General features: G+C 34.5%; 1 protein-coding gene and 1 long non-coding RNA gene across 2 annotated transcripts; both read right to left on the reverse strand.

Annotated features, from left to right (window-relative positions):
• Positions 1-586: 586 nt before the first annotated feature.
• Positions 587-5,793, reverse strand: LOC145623865 (dual specificity phosphatase Cdc25-like). Its single transcript, XM_081676750.1, has 3 exons — positions 5,599-5,793; positions 5,362-5,500; positions 587-1,026 (listed from the first exon to the last, which is right to left on the reverse strand). Exons 1-3 carry the CDS (start codon positions 5,679-5,681, stop codon positions 856-858), a joined length of 393 nt encoding a protein of 130 aa, XP_081532876.1. The 5' UTR covers positions 5,682-5,793; the 3' UTR covers positions 587-855.
• A 5,108-nt stretch (positions 5,794-10,901) lies between these two features.
• LOC145612082 (uncharacterized) lies at positions 10,902-12,820 on the reverse strand. Its single transcript, XR_014106531.1, has 2 exons — positions 12,543-12,820; positions 10,902-11,766 (listed from the first exon to the last, which is right to left on the reverse strand). It is a non-coding gene; the product is annotated as an uncharacterized LOC145612082 (long non-coding RNA).
• Between the last annotated feature and the right edge of the window lie 350 nt (positions 12,821-13,170).

Below are 13,170 nucleotides of genomic sequence, written 5' to 3' on the forward strand. Positions count from 1 at the left end.
CTAGTAATTCTGGCTTCATTATTTTGCTACCAACATTAATATTTTCCAATGCATTGAAATAATTTATGTTAGTCCAAATTCAGTCCTTACATGTAGGCATGTAGCAATCTCAGACTATATTAAGTTAATATCTTAGGCAATCAAATCTATGTTTGCAGCTGATTACTTTAAAGAGACTTTATATGGAATTTTACTATGTTTGAATTATCTGACTGGCTTGAGAAAACTGACCATTTTGGAAGATTTTCTGTCTGGTTAGAAAAACGGCTGGCGTAAATTCCTCCGAGTAGTATAGCCTAGAGGAGACTTAAGCTTGATGATTCTTGAGAGTAGTAGCTAGTAACTGAAATAAATTAAGTTAGTTCACATAAAATTAAGTCGTCAGAAATTTGTTGTTTACATAATTGCATGCTTCCTTCTGCACCTAAGAGGAAGTATTAGTGTTTACTAGTATGGGGCATTGGAGGCAAACCGGAAAATTCCAGAACATTAACAGTTAAACCGCTATCTCTACTACCAGTTTAGGCAAGGAATTAAATATACCTCAAACTATATTGCAAAAATAGCATTCAAATAGACAACAATAAAAGAACAATGAAGATATCAAATTTCCAAATTTTATTTGCTTTGAAATAAATCTCCACCTTACATTTATCATTCTTTTTCAAGTCTATCTTGTGTGTTAACTGTTTAATGCTGCAAGCTGAAAGAAGTTTTACAATCAATAATTTACCGCATTCAAAATTATGTATAAAGTGATTGGTTTACATGTCACAAAATAGTAGCATATAAATGACCCATGAGCTGGATAGAGCAGGTTTAAGAACACATTGTCTTCAAGCTAAGATGTCCACACTACACAATTTCAGCCTTGCAGGGATTATCAGTGCAGCGGCAAACAGGTCTACCAGCAGCTTCCCATCCATTAAAACCACGCTCTAGAACCATTACATTTTTTATTCCAGCATCTAGAGTTGCTTCAGCTAGATATTCTGACAGCCTCCGTGCACATTTTGGACCACGAACCTAAAGACCATATAAGATCAATAGATCATTATTCATTAATCAGTCAGTCTGACACTTACGCTTGGAGAATGAAGAATACCAGCAGACAATTTTAAGATTGTAAAATGAATAAATCATCTTTTGGTATCGTAGATACGGAAACAAAGTCACTATACACATCAAGCCACTCCCACCATATCTTTTTGATTAAACTTCCTTTAGTGGCACATTCAACATTGATGGTCTATATTATTATCCAAGTAGTATGCCCTATTTGGTTAACTTCCTTCCATCACCCCCTTCACCATTATTTTCTATTACATTGCTCCATTGAGACATCCAAAATAGATAGGAGCAATACTCTAAATATATTAAATAAAACAAATTTCAGGCAAACTAAAGAACAGGCTCTCTTCAGCTTATTTCACAAATTTATTACTTATCCTTGTCAGAATCAGATAATGTTTTTTTTTTTTTTTTTTTTTTGGCAGTGGTTAAAAATAAGAAAATCACAACTACCCTTTTCTTCTACATGTCCTTGCTAAGAATCAGATTATGTTAGAAAAGACTATACCACACCAGAACTATTAATTTCCAATTACTTATTACTAAATATCTTTAATTGCTTTTTATCATAATTAATGAAAATTAAATATTTGGAAAGTGCACGTTGAGACAAATCTTACAAAACCTAATATGACTGAAAATTACAATACACTAAATAAGAAACAAGGTCAATGCCAACTTACAAACACCGGTAATTATGTAAATACCAACTTATAAGTAGCATGTTCTGTTTTGTATAATAAAGGCAATTCAATGTTTTTCTTTTATTGTTTGAGAAGGGAGAAGCCAAGTTCTAAAATTAACTTAAATGTGCCATGATCTGAAAATCTGGTGCAACTCTTGCCAACATACCAAGCCTACAGACTCAAATAGACATTTCTGTATATAGTACGTGTAGTACTGTACTACTGTAGTGTCACCAGGACAGGGGATGGTTCCAGGAGGAAACAAGAGTCGTAGCCCATAGCCTGCCCAGATAATATGCCGCCACTCACAGGCCACAGGCCACAGCCCACCAATAACAGGATATGTCATATGTGTATATGAGAATCACATGTATATTCCTTGTTAATAGATCAGTATGGCCCCCATGCAAGGAGCATCAAATGATTGAACATCCTGGTGACTAAATCTGATAATCAACACCAAAGCATAATAGCTTTACATAGTTTACAATCAGAGTTAAGGGATCAGATTATACTGTCAAGAGGCTTCAAATATATTGTCTAATGTATAAACTTAACATGGGTATGTACACAGTATACATATTCTCTCTACTTAATATGCCCCATCTATGGAACACAGAAGCCAAGTACCTAGCCCTTTCTTTATACAAATACAAGTATGAATTAACAACATTTTCCAAAGTATAAAGCCCTATACCAAATTACAAACTACTAAAAAACATTTTTGTGTCTCTTAAGATAGGAACAAAAATGAGGAAGAAGCTGAAGAACAACCCTCTCTAATTGAATTCCGTTTGCCAGATTCGCCATTTAGCTACACACAAGCACCCGATATTACTTATATATATTCTCTTTTACTTTCCATGGCTAATATGAATCAAAATAAGATAATAAAATTCTTCATGTTATTTTACTTCAGATCGAGTTAGCTGAAAGCCTGAAAGCATGAAGCATGAGGTCAAAATTGAATTTAACCAGCCAATTGAATTGTACATTGTCAAAAGTCAAAATGTGTCAACTAAAAAAGGAGGGAGTATATTTCTTTAAAACTGGAAAGTTTTTAATGTGTCAAAAAAAAAATTGAAAAAAGAATTTGGAAAGATTTCAAAGGAAAATGACAGCCACAAAACTTAATACAGAGTAGCAAAGAATATACGATGCCTTATTAATACCTAGTTTATACTCACCATTACCCTTCCATGTTAGATCCACCCATTGGCAATATCTTTCTTTCCTTCACTTCTAAAATCCCAATTGTTATTTTCTGAAAACCTCCTAACTTAATATAGAGTAACACAGAAAAGACGGCTCTACCTTATTATGTTATTAATACCTTGTGTTTATTCACTATTTTCCATCCATGTTACGTCCAACCATTCTCCTTCCTTCACTCACTTATCTTAAATCCCAATTGTCATTTTCTCCCTTTTATCTGAAACCCTCCTAGGTTATTTTATCCCTCCTTAGTGTTCCACCTAATTATCAGCAAACTACATACTATGATTTCTATTAACTCAAGCTTAGGCTATACTGCTGGAAAGTTGAGAAACAACCAAACTGACTGCACTTGTCATGGAAATTCAAGTTTTGCTCACCTTTCCCTTCCCTTCCGTCTATTTCAATCCTATCCAAACAAGAGAAAAGTTGTGCTCCATCCCATCCTATCACCTCCCTTTCTCTTTCATCAACTCACCTCTCTTTCTCTCCTAAATCATTAACCAAACAGGTTGCGAGTCAAGGTCTGTAGGCCATTTCTTTAGAGGAAAGGACAAAAAGACTACTGAAGTAAGGAGATAATAAAGCTTAAATGTGACTATAGGAGTGGCTTGCAGATAATTTGCTGCTAAATTACATTTTATTAGAGCATTTTAGCATTCAGTCTTAGTCAAGGACTTCATTTAACCTGTTAGTACCTTTTTGTTTTCATGTGAATAAGGATCTCGCCTTTCTAGCATTTACTTCCTTTGTAGGTACAATGACATATCACTTCCTTTCTGATGTATAAGCATATCAGTGCTAATCAAGATTCTTTCAAGTTTTTCCCCAAAACTATTAGAGTGGAATGTCTAACACAGTGGACCCAAAACCCTCAGCAAAATACAAGTGCCAAGAGGAGGTAGGCAAAATTGCAGAAAAATTACACATTGTAAGATAGTAAACAAACCATATGCATGCTAGGTCAAGCTACGCTACATCTCTACCCCAAATTCAGATTGCAAATTAGCTGCTCCTAATGACCATGAATAGGCAATTTGGACTTGCAAAAACAAATTGATGGGACAAAGACCAAAGGTAGAGCCAAGTCCCAAGATCTATACATGGAAGTATGTCATCAACAATGGTAACCTTGGCTAAAATGTGCTCAAGTGGCTACCATTAGTATTGATTACTAGAAAAATTAGGGCTTGTGGAAGATTGAAAATGCTTAGAGGGGAGGATCACATCCCAATAGAAAGGTGGTTGAGAAATAATATTGCAAATGTTCTCAAAAATGGGAACAATGAGACCAAGCTAGCTCAGATTCTGTTAGCCCATATTTGGATATGGTGGCATAGAAATGAAGTTATCTTCCAGGGAGTGAGCCCGAGCCCAATATGGACCTGGTGAATGAGGCATGCTTGAAAATAGGGAGAGCAAACTGGGAAGATCTTGAATACGGGCAAAACACAGATCTGGAAATCAAAGAAGTCCAAGACAGAGGAGCTGACACTAGTTGGAGCATAGGAGCAGGGGAAAGGGAGGATTTGCTAAGTGTGTCAGTGGATGGAGCTTGGAAGGAGTCAAAGGTTGGGCTTGATCAAGCAGGAATAAATTGGGTCTTACGAAGAGGGAGCGAGCTTGTGCAGGAAAGCATGGAAAGGATAAGAGGAAGCTCAGCATTACAGTGCGAGATGATAGCAATCAAGAGGGGGATAGAAGCAGGCAAGGCATAATCAGAACAGCTGGAAATCCTCACTGATAACAGGGTGTGCGTGACTGCACTGCAGAATCCAAGAACGGCACCAAAGGAGCTCAAGAATTTGGTTTCCGATATTCTTGACTTATGTAAAGTCCTTGTGTATCTTAAATGTAGCTATGTTCCTAGGAATAGGGTGACAAGGGCTCATAACCTGGCTACTAAGGCAAGGAAAGGGCCCTAACTCTATCCTACTGGTTCTCTGCCCAAAAAAAAAAAAAAATAAAGTGCCTCGAGCAATAGGTATCCAAGCATGAACTCCTCTTTCTCCCGTAAACCATGTACCACCATGAAACTTAGTAACCCTAGGCTAAGGGAAACTAATCCCTCTAGAGTACAGGATTTCATAACTAATAGCATTATAATTATGCATAATTCGATTTGTTTAACATAACCAATTATGATTGAATTAGACGAGGCAACTCCTACAGCTTACTAAATCATCAAACCGAGATGGCGATAGGGTTTTTCAATTAGTATCACAAACACTACCAATCAAAAAAATGCTACAGCATCAATAACCCATTTATAGTTGCATTCAAAAACAATAATCACCCAATAATAGTAATAAATAATGCTACAATAATTCAGCAAAAATTGTCGCAATTTATAACACAAAACAACCAAATAGACAGAAATTACAATTACCTGGCTAAGAGCACAGTGAAAGATGAGGGTATCTTTGCCTTGAACTTGTTGAACAAGATTAGGGATTTTATCCAAGAAAGTATCGCTAGCAAAATGAAGAGATCCAGCAATATGACCATCGTAAATTCGCTCATCATCCCTGCCATTAAATACACAAAATCAAGACTACTATCAAAGTTGTTCGACATTAGAAAGTGATTCGATAGCAATGGAGGAGAAGAGAGAAAATGGTGTTACCGAACGTCAACAATGGCGATATTGGGACGTTGTTTGATGGAGAAAAGCTGTGAGCCGGTGATGTAGGAGATTGAGCGCGCCATAGCTACTTTGTGTTGGTTGTCTCTCCAAAAAGTTCAGCTTCACAAATTCCACTCTGCCCCTTTTTTATGGGCAGTTCCTTTTGTTATACGCCTTTGTTCTTTTGGTTTACCTTTGAACCTTTCTACGGAGTATATAAAAAGTTATCAACAGGTAGCTTAAAATCGAGTCGGGTCAATAAAGTTTTGTTCGTAGTTGGCTAATGAGTCAAACGGAGTTCTTAGTGTATATGATCATTAAATACTAGTGTTGTCAAATTTCAAACCGAAACCGTTTAACTGCCCGAAACAAACCGACCCAGATGAGAACCTGTAGACATCTAAAAATGTCTCCCCAAAACCAAACCCGATGATGAACAACCTTTCACCGCCATTATTGGTCGGGTTGAGTATTTAATCTTGGAGTGCTTATATTCATATTTCCATTTCACAAACCAACCCATTTCCTAGCCCATTTTCCCAAACTGTCATTTATTTTCCTCTTTTCATGCCTTTAAACCCAAAATAATTCATTTCGTGTCCTTTAAAATCATTCATTTTGTGTCCTTTTTATAAAAACGTTTAGTCAAATTTATTTTGGTCCATAAAATAGTTGGATGGGGCTTTAAAAGAGCTTTCCAAGGATATATTATAAGCCCAAATCCGAGTTATAACGAATAAGTTATGGCCAAAATATTAAATTGAGCCCAAACCGAACCTAAGCCCACCTTACCTACGACCCAATGATCATGTGGAGGGTCCAAATTATTTAATCCCATTCCTAAACCAATTAGGATTAATTAGAAACTTCTATAAGTTTCTAAAAGATCCTAATTATCCTTTTTGAAAAGATAAGATTAAATAGTTTGAAATTGAATAAAACTCCTTTTTTTTAAAGTCCTAATTTTATTCGAATTGAAAGACGTTCAAAGATAGACAGATATATTTTCATGCCTCATAGTTTTTTATCCAAATTTTATATGGTTGGATAGCCCTTGAAATTACCTTTCCAATGATATATTATAATATCAATTCCGAGCTATAACGGAAAAGATATGAATAAAATATCAAACTCTATCCAAAACTGGCACCGTCTCACTATTTCGGCCATATCTTCTATTCTATAAAATATTTTAATCTCATTCCAATTGGGTTAGAAAGTAGACTTCAAGAGATTTCCAACTATATCTTACTAATCTTATTTCAATTTCTGGATCAAAAGATATGATAAAAATAAAAACCGCAAAAACTGCAGTCTATCGAGTTTTATTCCGATTTAATTCGGATCTTATCTTAATTCTTCGACCCCTCTTTTTTCTCTATAAATAGAGGTCATATCACCCCTTTTTCAATCATCAACAATCTTGATCATCAAATAATTCTCTTCTCCCTCTTTAGCCTAAATACTAGCCACCCTATTATCTCAAAATACTTCCCCTAATTAAGCACTCCAAGGAGTCCATATAATACCCAAAGTTCTATACTTAAACCAAGGCGTGAAAGGTATAATTGACTGAGGGTTTGAACTAAATCAACTCTACTTTTTATTTAATTTAATTTTTTCAATTTGATTTATATTTTTTTTATTGAAGTTACTAACAGTTTATTCATGATGTAGCAATTCAAGGAAACGCGGAAAATTGAGTAATTAATCACTTAATTACTCTTATTTTTATTAATATTGCTAGAATCATGATTAGGTTATTATTATATTTGATTTGACTAACAATTTATTGTTGAATTGCTTCCAATATTAATGTTTATTTTATTATATTTTATGATCACCATATTGCATGTTTAAAGGGAATATGTAATTGAAAATCACGCCTAATAAGATAATTTGGACAACCGGTTTAGGATCCTTTTTAATCTTGTTGTTAATCAAGTGATCACAAATATTTTAGAATTATATGTTGCATTAATATTTGTAGGCGTCGCTCGAAGTGCGCCTACGTAAAAGCATGGTGTGAATATGCTTGGCACTCTTAGGAAGTGGGAATTGACATATAGGATTAGGGACAAGGAAAGTAGGGAGCCGCCAACAAGTTTTTAAGGAACTTGTAAACCGTTCACGGATCATAAAAGGCAACCACGATAAAGGGACAACGAAGGCAACAACGATTGACCCGTGAAGGTTACACCCCATTCATAATCCATGAGATTACTAACTTCATATGGTTCGGAACCACGAAAGGAGGATCGGGGATGATGGTACGAAGTGAGTCATGGAGTCACATTCGCCCGTATTGGCCTCTACTCGATTCTTATAGTGAAAAGTGATTCCTGCGATCTCAAAGGCATACAAACAAAATATTCAATTCGCTCCAAACTATTATTAAGCTAAATTGGTTGAATATTAATGCAACAAATAATTCTAAAATATTGTGATCACTTGATTTATAACAAGATTAAAAAGGAACCTAAACCGGTTGTCCAAATTGTCTTATTAGGCGTGATTTTCAATTACATATTCCCTTTAAATATGCAATATGGTGATCATAAAAAATATAATAGAATTACCATTAATATTGGAAGCAATTTAACAATAAATTGTTAGTCAAATCAAATAATAATAATAATCTAATCATGATGCTAGCAATATAAAAATTAAAATAAGAGTAATTAAATTAATTAATTACTCACATTCTGCGTGTTCCTTTAAATTGTTACATCATGAATAAATTGTTAGTAACTTCAATTAAAATATAAATCAAATGAAAATTAAATTAAATTAAATAAAAGTAGAGTTGATTTGGTCCAAACCCTCAGTTAATTATACCTTTTACGCCTTGGTTTAAGGACGGAACCTCGGGTTAAGTATGGACTCCTTGTAGTGCTTAAGGAAGAATGGTGTAATTAGGAATATAGGTTTAAGGCTTAGAATATGAGAGAGAGAGATAAGAGAATGATTTTTGGTGTAAAAGAGAGAAAGAGAGAAGTATTTGATGACCAAGCTTGTTGATGATCGGAAAAGGGGAGATATGACCTCTATTTATAGAGAAAAAAGAAGGTCGAAGAATCAAGAAAAGATAAGAATTCGAATCGGATAAAACTCTTGCGATGGACAACAATTTTTGCGGTTTTTGTTTTTATCATATCTTTTGATCCAGAAAGCGGAATAAGATGAATAATATATCGTTGGAAAGATCTTGAAGTCTAATTTCTAACCCAATTAGAATCGGATTAAAATATTTTGTAGAACAAAAGATATAGCCAAAATAGTGAGACGGTGTCAGTTTTGGATAGAGTTTGACATTTTATTCATATCTTTTCCGTTATAGCTCGGAATTGATATTATAATATATAATATATTATTGGAAATATAATTTCAAGGGATATCCAACCATATAAAATTTGGATAAAAACTATGAGACACGAAAATAATATCTGACTATCTTTGAACGTCTTTCAATTCGAATAGAAATAGGATTTTCAAAAAGGAGTTTTATTCAATTTCAAACTCTTTAATCTTATCTTTTCAAAACGGATAATTAGGATCTTGTAGAAACTTATAGAAGCTTCCAATTAATCCTAATTGGTTTAGGAATTGGATTAAATAATTTGGACCCTCCACATGATCATTGGGTCGTAGGTAAGGTGGGCTTAGGTTCGGTTTGGGCTCAATTTAATATTTTGGCCATAACTTATTCGTTACAACTCATATTTGGGCTTATAATATATTGTTGGAAAGCTCTTTTAAAGCCCCATCCAATTATTCAATCATTGGACCCATATTATGGACCAAAATAAATTGGATTAAACGTTTTTATAAAAAGGACACGAAATGAATGATTTTAAAGGACACGAAATGAATTATTTTGGGTTTAAAGGCACGAAAAGAGGAAAATAAGTTATGATTTGGGGAAATGGGCTAAAAGTTGGGTTGGTTTATGAAATGGAAATATGGATTTAAGCACTCCAAAAATTAAATACTCAACCCGACCAATAATGGCGGTGAAAGGTTGTTCATCATCGGGTTTGGTTTTGGGGAGACATTTTTAGATGTCTACAATATTCAACCAATTTAGCTTAATAATAGTTTGGAGTAAATTGAATCATTGTTTGCATGCCTTTGAGATCACAGGAATCACTTTTCACTATAAGAATCGAGTAGAGGCCAATACGGGGGAATGTGACTCCATGACTCACTTCGTACCATCATCCCCGATCCTCCTTTTGTGGTTCCGAACCATATGGAGTTAGTAATCTCATGGATTTTGAATGGGGTGTAACCTTCATGGGTCAATCGTTGTTGCTTATCGTTGTCCCTTTATCGTGGTTGCCTTTTATGATCCGTGAACCGTTTACAAGTTTCTTAAAAACTTGTTGGCGGCTCCCTACTTTCCTTGTCCCTAATCGTATACGTCAATTCCCACTTCTTAAGAGTGTCAAGCATATTCACCACATGCTTTAACGTAGGCGCACTTCGAGCGACGCCTACAGAACCGAACCGATTAAAAACCGTTTTTTAAAAATCGAAAACCGGCCCAAACCGTATGTGAATGAACCCGAAACCAAACCGATCCGAATTACGCTACACCGAATAAAAACCGAACCCGTTAATGAACCGAACCAGTTCTAAACCGAACTGAAATCAAACCGAATCGAAAAAAAACCGAACTATTTCTAACCCGAAACCGCTTTCAACCCAAAACTGTTTAAACCGGGATAAAAACTGTTTACACCGAACCGTTTACAACCCGCGACTCGTTTGCATCGAACTGTTTATAAACCGGACTGTATATAAACCGAACCATATATAAACCGAACCGCTTGTAAACCGAATCGTTTATAAACCGGACCGCTTATAAACAAATCGACTACAAACTGCTTAATATAAAGAGAATATTAAAGTCAAGTTAAAAGGTGTTTTAAATGAAATTTAATTATGCACACATGTTTACTACCAATCAAGCATTATTATTTTTCCCAAAATTTTTTAATGTAATTATATGGATTAAGCAAAATAATCATACTATTGATAATATAAAGAACCATTAAGAATTTGAAAATTTATCATAGTACAAAAAATCTTCCTGCCAAATATTAATTTAAAATTTATCATAGTATAAAATATCTTCCCGCCAAATTATTATCATATTATAAAATATCTTCCTGCCACAAAAAATCCTCCTGCCATATTGAATTTATTTTTTTGAGCCTATGCTAGAGCAGCAAAATTATAAATTTAGGAGTAATTTGATTTAATCATAATATTCAAAGCATAAAATAATTTTAGAATCATAATCAGAACCATATGTTGCACTCCATTTTCATCAATATCACAATAATTTGCACATAGTAGCTGAGTTGGGACACATTCCTACAACATTTGGACTACCAGTAGAATCCATGCCCTTTAGAAACATTTCTTTTAGTGCATCAGAATTCAAATCAAACTTCACTTTATTAAAAGTCAGCATCCAAATTATTCTCAACATGTTGATTTTCTCCAACATCTTCATTCCTCTTCACATCAGACACCTTATCGCATCTATCCTCAATTTCACCATTTTGGCCAACTTTTAATCGTTTGACAGCAGGACTTGATTCACTGCAATGTAGCATCGCCTAGGCTTGAGGCTAAAATCGGCAGCATTGTAGATCATCAAAAATGCAGCAGCAACAACAACACCTCCTCTGTTTTCAGGCTGTAATGGATAAAAAGCAAAGACGAAAAGCTACTCCCAATTATATTTTCAGCTAAATTGCTGACTGTAAGCATTACACAAAAAGCAAACACAACTCATAATGCAATTAAACCAACGCATTTTCGGCAGATTTTCATTTTATAATCAACTAAACTCAAAAGGAAAATCAATTGTAGCAGAAGAGGCAGGAGGAAAAAAGCTATTAATAATAATAATAATAAAAAAATAACACTCCTATTCCATATGTGAGCAGATTATACTCAACAACATAATAACAGATTAAAGGACGTCAATACCTTCCGAATTAGATGCAAAACTTTCATCTATCACCTCTTTACCAATTTCAAGGACGTCTTCTTCAATATCACAATCATAACCACGTAACCAATTTTGTGTGGTAACCAACGCCTCAACATTCTTAGGCAAAAGCGCACTCCTATACTTGTTTCATATACAATCTGTTCTATAATAGTCATATTACATTAAAATTTCATATACAATATGTTTTATATTAGAAAAACTTATTCTAACCGATTCATACATAGGTCATTTAAATCAAATTCTACATCCTAGCTCAGATTCTACAACATCCTAGTAAATCACTAAAGCAAAGCAGTAAATTAACAACATCCTAGCTCAGATTAACACCATGTCCGAGTCTGATTTAATTCAAACTATTGTTAGAAATCCTGTGATATTGCGCCAACGTTTGGATCCTGCAATTGATGCTCTTAAGACTGCTTTGGGTAGTGATGAGAATGTTGTTAAAATCCTCAAGAAACCAGGTTGGTACAAATTTAATTGCGCTACTAATAACTTAAGTTGAAAACTGATTTGCTTTCACATTTAAGAAAGTATGAAGCAACCTAATTATTCATTAAGAAAGTATGAAGCAACCTGGTTTACACATACTTTCACAAATTTAACCAAGTTCACCAGCCTAATTCTTTTATATTAAAAACTGATTTGCTTCGAGATGCCTTAGTTAAGGTTGAACTTAAGTTACGGATTCCTCCAGACTCTCCAATGTTCTTGTATGGTGTTAATTTTACTGCTTCGCTTTGGTGAGAAGAATATCAAGGATAAATGCGAAGTATTTAAGAGTTTTGGATTAGTAAATTCTACATCCTACCTTAGATTCTGATTAAATCAAATTCTACATCCTACCTCAGATTATACACTACAACATCCTAGTAATCAGTCGCAAGAAGTACGAGAAAGAGAGAGTTCATACCTGAATTTGGAGAGAAAAATTCAGGATGCAGTTCAGGGAGATTCTGGGCAGCAGCAACACCGGACAGCTTCAAAGTTCAGTATTCTGGCAGCTTCAGATTTCGGTATTTTGGGAAGCAACAACAATGGCAAGATTTGAGATGAGAGAGAGGGAGAACTGAGAATGAATGAGGTAGAGGGAGAGGCGCCGTGAGATGACTAATCAAGTATCGAATTACCAAATTGCAAATTTCCATTTCACAAGAACTCATCAAATCATGACTATGATACTACGCGTAGTATTTATATGATTAAATAAGAAGCATATAATAACCTAGTTGTAAAACAATAATACATTAATACACTAACTCTTATGATCTACTTTGCAATAAACTAGTAAGATCAGTCTGACTAAACTTGAAACAGAACATAATATGTATTTATAAAATCAATGAGAATTTGTTTATAATATGATGCCTAAATATTGATGAGTGGCATTTATGCCACTCTTTTATCCTTTTTCTCTAAGGATTCTCCCCTCGTTTGCACTTGTTTAGCCCTTTATTAAGCATTTTTACTTAGTTTTGCTTCCTCTTTTCTTTTCTCCCTTATCTTCCCTTCTCTTAGTCTTCTCGCTTTGTTTTTATTTT

The sequence above is a fragment of the Chenopodium album genome, chromosome 3 (genome assembly GCF_948465745.1).
Source record: "Chenopodium album chromosome 3, dcCheAlbu1.1, whole genome shotgun sequence".
Classification (NCBI taxonomy): Eukaryota; Viridiplantae; Streptophyta; class Magnoliopsida; order Caryophyllales; family Amaranthaceae; genus Chenopodium; species Chenopodium album.

Bases quoted from the DNA above. Each gene is read 5' to 3' on its own strand.
- LOC145623865 (XM_081676750.1), bottom strand. From the start codon at position 5,681: ATGGCGCGCTCAATCTCCTACATCACCGGCTCACAGCTTTTCTCCATC. The intron at 5,501-5,598 runs GTAACACCATTT...ATTTAATGGCAG, and splicing joins ATCGCCATTGTTGACGTTCG to GGATGATGAGCGAATTTACG. The intron at 1,027-5,361 runs GTAATTGTAATT...TATGGTCTTTAG, and splicing joins TTCACTGTGCTCTTAGCCAG to GTTCGTGGTCCAAAATGTGC.